The following is an 8,176-nucleotide window of genomic DNA, read 5'->3' on the forward strand; positions in this document are numbered from 1 at the left end:
TTAAATGAATGAATGGTGTTACTTTGTCACTATTATTATTATTTTTATATATCTATATCTATCTATCTATGTATCTATATATATATATATATATAAAACTTTATGTTGGCACTTTAAACGTTAACATAACTACTAAAATGTTAAGTAAAAATCTAAATTTTAAAAACTACATTAATAAAACCTTTAAAACAATCAAAATCTATTTTTTCAAAGAAAAAAATGATTAGAATTATACGAAAATTATATTTCCATCTTTAAAATAATTGTAGCTTTTATCCAGTCATATTAATGTATGATGGGAATAACGTAAATGACTAGTATTACTTTGTAATATTTATTGTTACACATATATATATAGACATATAAATTTATGTTGACACTTTAAAACACCAACGAAAACTACTAAAAAGTAAAAATCTAAATAAAATAAAAAAAATTAATAAAAACTAATGAAACTTGTACTAAAGCTATTCAATTCTATTTTTTTTATTTTATAAGAAAAATAAATATATGATTATAAATATTCGATAAAAAATTACATGATTTCCATCTTTACAATAATTGTATCTTTTATCCAATCATATTAATGTATGATGGGAACAAGAATGAAAGACTGCTGTTATTTTTTATCTATATTGTTTTAGGTTTGTTTGTTTTTTTATTTTAATATATATATTAGTTTATGTTGACACTTTAAAACACCAACAAAAATTACTAAAATGTTAAGTAACAATTAAAATAAAAATTAAAATATTAATAAAACTATTAAAATTCCAAATAAAACTATTAAAATCTCTTTTTTCATTTTACAAGAAAAAAAAATGACTAAAAATATAAAAATACAAATATAAAAATACATATTTCCATCTTTAAAAAAGACTGTAGATTTTCTCCAGCCACATTACTGTATGATGGGAACAACATGAATTATTTTCGGTGATGTTGACACTTCTCTCAGTTTGTGTAAAATGACCTTTTTGTGGAAAAAGAAAAACAACAAAGACTTAAAAAAATTCAGTTTAATACAGTGATTGATGACAGTGGCATTCTGGGTAATACCATGCGCTCCGGATCTCAGTGCGGGTCAATAAGAGCGTTTAACCCTCGATAGTGAACACGCGCTGCTCAGAAACAGACGATCAGAGCGTAACAGACGGAATGAAACAGGAGCAGCGGGAATCTGACACACACTTCACCCCATAAACGGCTCAGCCGATGTCCGTGTCAAACGCTCCAGCCGCAGTCCGTTAGGAATCACTAACTAGGTTCTTGTGACCCAGTTGTTGAGCTTCAGCAGACTTTATGGAAACAAACGCAGTCTGAATTACTGACGGTTCAGCGGTGGGACGAACCTCCAAACATCAGCTGGAACAAACATCAGCCGTCATGTGCTGACGGTCAGGACTTCCTGAAGCGCAGAACAGAAAGTCTCTCTCGTCCAGCCTGACGGGTCAAACACGCCTGTCCGTTCAGTCCTGATTTACCCAACAAATCCACGATCTCTTCTAGAGAACAAACAAACATGAGTCCAGGTCAAAAACTCTACAGATACTGATGCAGATGTGAAGAAACATCACAAACACACACCTGGATCATTCTCTGACACGGTCACCAGGTAAAACAGGCCGTGGTCTGACAGCAGCTGCCCAATCACGGGAAAGAATCGATCCATCACCTCTCGGCCGCGGATCCCGCCGGCCCACGACGCCTCGATCCCGTGACTGCCCACCTGAACACAAAACACACTCGACTCATGACGCTGTTAAACATTACAGCATCACTCAGGCTTACCTGTTAAACTAGCAGCTCTTAACTAGTCTCACATGGACTGTGCACTCATTCAATATTTGCTTCAATATACTTCATTATTTGCTCCTTTAAAGTGTTTTAAAGATTTTTGTTTTGTTTTGTAACAAATGACCAGTGTTGTTTTAAAAAACTAAATATTATTAAATATTATTAATGTAATAAAATATAAATATTATATGAAAATATATAGTATAGTTTTTTTTATTGCATTGTTTCACAGTATCTGTTTTTACAGAATTTTTATCAAACAAATGGGATTTACCATTATATATATATAAAATAAAATGGTAAAAAATAAATTCCATATATATATATATATATAAAATGTATTAATTAATTAATTTATTTTTATTTTATAACATGTGCCCAGTGTTGTTGTTAAAAACCTTAAATATTTTAAGATTTTCTGTATTGAAAAAAAATAAAGAAATTAAGAATATGAAATATAATTATTAGATGAAAGACTTCCGAGTTTTTTTTAATTTAATTATTTTTTAATTTAATGTAATAAAATGCAAATATTATATGAAAAAATATAGTACACAGTTTTTATTGTACTATTTTACAGTATTTGTTTTTTTAATAGAATTTTTATCCAATAAATGTTTTTTTAACCAGTATATGTTATAAAATTTCTTTTTTTCTTTTTACTTTTCTAATTTTTTTTTGTTTTGTAACAAATGACCAGTGTTGTTATTAAAAAACTAAAATATTTTACACGTGTTTTCTTTATTGAAATAAAATAAAGAAATGAAGAATAAAGAATGAAATGTAATTATTAGATGAAAAACTTAAACTTAAAAAATTAAACTATTAAAACTTCTTCTCAATCAAAATTAATAACTACTTAATAATACAAATCAACTATAAATAAAAAAAAATAAAATGTATGTAATAAAATATAAATATTTTATGAAAAAAAAATAGTATAGAAGAGTTTTTTTTATTGAATTGTTTCACAGCATTTCTGTTTTTACATAATTTTTATATATAAAAAAATGCAGCCTTGGGATTTATTTATTTATTTTTGTTATCCCCCCCCCCAAAAAAAATTATATATATATATATATATATATATATATATATATATATAGCTCCATACAAACATGGCAGACTGATATTTTTAGATTTCTGCATCATTTCTGAAGCTGTTGGGAATGTTTTCTTTTTTGTCCAAAGACTAGTTGCAACTTATAAACTTATTGCAAATTATATGATGTGCCACTTTTTTACCTCTTCCGATGGAGTGACGACATACGGTGGATTAAAAACAAGCACGTCCACTTTTCCATTCAACCTCGGCAGAAAACACTGGACCTGTGAGACATGACAAAACATCTGAAACAACTCAACAAACAGAATAAAAGCACAAATCAAAGGAGGAATTTTTGCACAAATCAAACAAGCTTTTTGTTACTATTTTAAATTAGATTTTATTTTTATATTTTTTGTTTTCACTTTAATTTTAGTTACAGTTTTAGTAAATAGTTACTAATGAGAAATGAGAAATTTTGCCTTGGCAACTAGCTAAATTTCTTTTTCTTTTTTTTTTTTTTTTTAAAAGTCTCAATATTTTATTTTACTTCAGTTAATGTTTATTATAACAAAAATGTGATGACTTTTTCCCCTTTTATTTTAGGTAACAAAAATAATTAAAAATAAATAAATACATTTTGGAAACAGCTAAAATAAATTAAAATAAATAAATAAAATAAAAAAGCAGTTTTATTTTAGCTAATGATAATAAAACAAAAAATAAAATAAAATAAATAAAGCTAATTTAATATTTTTTTTAAATACTATACAAAACTATTAAAATGATTTGTTTTTATTTAATTAATAATAACAACAACAATGTTGAAACTAAAACTAAAAATATTTTTTTTGGTATTTGAAATAAAACATGAAAAACGTGAGTAGCTGAAGTACTAAAATGGCTAAAACTAAATAAAAAGGGGGGAAAAAAAAGTTCTATAGTACTTCAAATACTTTAAAAAAAATGCAAATGAAAACTAAAATACATCAATTAAAAAACGAATAAAAACACTATAGTTAAATAAAAAAATAAATATCATATATATGAAAAATAAAAATACTAGTATATAAATAACAGACAATGCAGGTGTGTATCTCACCAGGTCAGTGATCACCGGCTGCAGCTGCAGGTGATTGCAGTGAGACGTCTGCAGTGTGCACTGCGCCGCCGCTGGATTCACATCAGTGCAGCTGCAGAACAAACACACAACCAGTGACTTTGATTTGTGCAAACGGTGGGATGAGCTGACGTGATTCCCCTGTACTCACAGATACAACGCTTCGGGCCCGACCACAGACGCGAGGAAGGCCGAGACGACTCCAGACCCGCTGCCCACCTCCAGACACACGGACGGCCTGAAAACACGCAGCCGTCAGCAGATCAGAGACACACAGAGAGCCGACAGTCAGTCGCATTCATCACCTGCTTCCCTTCAGCCGATCAGCATCTTCCTCCAGAGCGTCCATCAGCAGGAACGAGTCTTCGGCGGGTTCGTACACGTCTGCGAAAGAGCCGCGGCCGGCCGGAGCGTACAGGGGCGTCGGGTACATGAGAGCAGCGAGGTCTGATGGGAAAACCAATGCGGGTTATTAACAGGGTTCACAAATAAGGCCCAGCTCTGCCGGTTGGGTGGTCAGACGTTTCTGAACAGATTTTATGTGCCTCACGTGCTGGCGAAGCGGCCGCAATCTGGTTTTAAGTGTCGTTTCACACGCACACGGTTCGATTTGGGCTTTTATGGATTTATTTTCTGAGTTCTGGCACGGCCGAGCGCCCGATGGTGTGAAGCCCCGAGCGTGTAAAATCTGCTCTGAAAACAAGCAGATTAAGAGAGGAGAAGTTTACAGTGTCTTAATGAAGTCTGTAAATGCAGCTGCATCCGTCTGAACACGCAGCGCTCCGTCACATAAACATGATTCCAAACATCTGGAACAACGCCGATGATTATTTCTGTCCTTTCATACAGCCAACCCGTCAAAACACACCGTGCTGATACCATGGTACAGTGACGGTAAAACTATGGTACTTTGATATACACAACCAAACTACCATAAACTTCTCCTCACCAAACCTGCATTTATTTGATCCTAAGCAGTAAAATTTGTTTATATTTTACTATTTAAAATAACTGCTTTCTGATTGAATATATTTTAAAATGTAATTAATTTCAGTGATCAAAGCTGAATTTTCAGCATCATTACTCCAGTCTTCAGTGCCACATGATCCTTCACAAATCAATTTAATAATATTAATTATATATAGAAATGTTTTGTAACATTATAAATGTCTTTAACATCACTTTTGATTCATTTGAAGCATCCTTGCTAAATGTAATTATTCATTTCTATATTTCTTTCCCAAAAAACGATTATAACGGTATAACGTATAATGTTACAAAACACTTTTCATTTCAGTTAAATGCTGATCTTGGATCTTTCTATTCATCAAAGAATCCTGAAAATGTACTGTTTTTAATATTCACAATAATAATAAATGTTTTTTGAGCAGCAAATCAGTATAACAAGGATCATGTGACACTGAAGACTGGAGTAATGATGCTGAAAAATTCAGCTTTGAAATCAAAATTACAAATAAAGTACATTTTAAAAAAATATTTAAATAGAAAGCAGTTATTTTAAATAGTGACAATATTTCGCAATATTACTGCTTTTGCTGTATTTTTGATCAAGTAAATGCAGGCTTGGTTTTAAAAAAAAAAAATTTCTTACTTTTTTTGAAGCACTTTAAAGAATAATAAAAAAAAAAGTTGTTCCATTTTATTTTTTTTTTTTTTTTTTAACAAGAGAAGCACTGAAATTCAGTCATAATTATGACATAAAAAGTAATACAATTTATGACTTAGTATCATAAATTCAACTGATTTTTTAAAGTCAAAATTATGTTTTATCCCATTGTTTTTAACTTAATTTGTCATCATTATATTTTTTACCTCCTAATTTTGACTTTTGTTTTTATATCACAATTACGATTTTTGTATCTTATTTCAATTTACAAACTATAGTACTTCAATATATTCATTTTCCACTGAACGATAACATTTATTTACTAAAGTAATAATAATAAAAAATAAATAAATTACAACTTAGTATCTCATACATTTTTATTCTTCTCTGCTTTCTCGGTTTTAACTTTATATGTCATAATTATAATTTTAAGCTCATTTTGACATAGGACATCTGTCTTTATGACTTTGCATCTCATCATTTCAACATTTTCATAATTATGTTTCATAATTGTCATTATTTAGACTTTTTGCCATAATTATGACTTTTTTATTTTTGTTTATTTTCATTGGTACATAGAATGATAGCTCAATAGGAAAACAAATCCGCGTTTATTTATTTATTTATTGTTATAGGCAATCATTATAAAAAAAGTACTTTACCACAATATTGTTATATTTTATTGTAATACTACAGTACATGGCACTTTTTGATAAAAATGTTTTTTATTTACTTTTCAAAAACTAAAATGCATTTAGTTTTTTGATATCTCACAGACAGTACATAATTATCATAATAATGCACGTGATATTTACATGATAAACAGAAAAAGTACCAGGGTAACACCATGGTTTTGTGGACATAGCATCATGATAACACAAAGTATTATTTTATATACTTTGCTGTAACATGTAAAGACCGTGGTTTGTGAATCTTATAAGCATTTGGTACCACGGTATATGTCGAAATACTATGGTACTACCACCCTTTTTGTAAAGAGGGGATTGACGCGCGCTCGTAATCGTTATTTTTAACATTTTAAGCTCATCCTACTTTCTGATATGGACATGTATTGTAAACTTCATACTATATATGATAATGAAGGTGTTTCTTACCCTGTGTGCTCCAAGCGCATGATTTTCAAACACAACAGCGTGTGTGGACTCGGCACACAGCACTTCCGGATACTGTCACAAGTGCATTATGGGAGTCGTAGTTTTTCAACTTGGAAATAAATAAATAAATGAATGAATAAATAAATAAATAATTTTTGGAAACTGAAATACAGATAAAATAAATAAAAAAAAGAAAGAAAAAAAAACAGTTTAGCTAATGATAATAATAATAAATAAATAAATAAATAAATAAATAAAGCTAATTTATTATTTTTAAATACTATACAAAACTATAAAAATGATTTGTTTTTATTTAATTAATAATAACAACAACAATGTTGAAACTAACACTAAAAACATTAAAATTCTTTTTTTGCTTGTTTTTTTTTTTTTGGTATTATGGTATTATATTAATACCTTTGGTATTATGTTTTATCCCATAGTTTTTAACTTGATTTGTCATCATTATATTTTTTACTGTCACAAGTGCATTATGGGAGTCGTAGTTTTTCAACTTGGATTCGTATTCGACGACCCAGCATCGATATTCTGTATGGGAATCAAATATGAAATATTATGAAAATAACTCATGGTAACGGGAAGACAGAATATATATTATTTTATAAATAAATTTTGACACTGAAAAACTTTTTGGGTTTTTTTCCTCAATTCACAAATTTTGTATGCGCAGTTTTATACACATATTGTAATTTATTTATCTCTACCAAAGTATATATTAGAAAAAAAAGTACTTTTATTTTGTCTGTGCAAACGTGAGCCGCTCCAGATGGCCCTGGTTAGAGAGTCCATGTGCTGTTTTACCTATTAACAGACTCTCAATTATAGATACAAGAGGGACTCATAAAAGACAAGCAATAAAACATGTAATTTTTGCATGCAACGAGTGATAAGGCAAACGACTCGCTTTAATTTAGACATTCCTGGATCTGCAGAAAGGCCAGAGCTTTACAGGGGCCACATGGGCCAGGATAGGAGGGCGGAGCCTGGAGCTGTCAGTCTTTTGAAGTCGACCAATTGGGTGGAAGTGAGTGACTGATAAATAATATATTCAAATATATAATGAGAAGAAATGTTTTAAACTCTCAATAGAGGGCAGCATTGATCTGTGTGTGTTTTTCTTTCAGGCTCTTGATTTTTACTCCAAGATCAGCGCCAATATCAGTCACTATCACTATTGTCTTCATTCTGGATCATGTTTAATACACGGTTAAAATAAATAATTAGACTCATAGAAGCAGGATTGGTCAGTCACCGGTGCAAAAATATGTCCAGGTGCTGCTGCATGTAAATCCAGCCTGAAGAAAAACAGTCCTCGCACTGTGTGCTATAAATCAACAGCGTACAAAACACCTTCAGATGGCTTCTATTTCATTCACGCCTTCAGCTCCAGGTGTTAAACAAATACAGATCGAGAATTAATACCTGACACTAAACTCAGCTGAGACGCCGGT

The 8,176-nt window shown here is 30.4% G+C and overlaps 1 protein-coding gene across 3 annotated transcripts; it reads right to left on the bottom strand.

Annotated features, from left to right (window-relative positions):
• Positions 1-1,004: 1,004 nt before the first annotated feature.
• n6amt1 (N-6 adenine-specific DNA methyltransferase 1) lies at positions 1,005-6,800 on the bottom strand. 3 transcript variants are annotated; one of them, XM_051129479.1, is made up of 8 exons: positions 6,705-6,800; positions 4,513-4,650; positions 4,268-4,409; positions 4,114-4,200; positions 3,945-4,035; positions 3,043-3,126; positions 1,588-1,729; positions 1,005-1,505 (listed from the first exon to the last, which is right to left on the bottom strand). In XM_051129479.1, the coding sequence occupies exons 3-8, from the start codon at positions 4,393-4,395 to the stop codon at positions 1,399-1,401; spliced, it is 639 nt and encodes a 212-aa protein (XP_050985436.1). In that variant the 5' UTR covers positions 4,396-4,409; positions 4,513-4,650; positions 6,705-6,800; the 3' UTR covers positions 1,005-1,398. The 3 variants fall into 3 exon arrangements, with proteins under 3 accessions (XP_050985436.1, XP_050985267.1, XP_050985348.1); XM_051129310.1 differs by having other exon boundaries at positions 4,513-4,655; positions 6,705-6,781; XM_051129391.1 differs by lacking the exon at positions 4,513-4,650 and having other exon boundaries at positions 6,705-6,789.
• Between the last annotated feature and the right edge of the window lie 1,376 nt (positions 6,801-8,176).

Source organism: Labeo rohita, chromosome 1 (assembly GCF_022985175.1).
Source record: "Labeo rohita strain BAU-BD-2019 chromosome 1, IGBB_LRoh.1.0, whole genome shotgun sequence".
NCBI classification, from domain to species: Eukaryota; Metazoa; Chordata; class Actinopteri; order Cypriniformes; family Cyprinidae; genus Labeo; species Labeo rohita.

Bases quoted from the DNA above. Each gene is read 5' to 3' on its own strand.
- n6amt1 (XM_051129479.1), bottom strand. From the start codon at position 4,395: ATGTACCCGACGCCCCTGTACGCTCCGGCCGGCCGCGGCTCTTTCGCA. The intron at 4,036-4,113 runs GTGAGTACAGGG...TTTGTTCTGCAG, and splicing joins GGGCCCGAAGCGTTGTATCT to CTGCACTGATGTGAATCCAG. The intron at 1,506-1,587 runs GTGTGTGTTTGT...TTTGTTCTCTAG, and splicing joins CGTGTCAGAGAATGATCCAG to AAGAGATCGTGGATTTGTTG.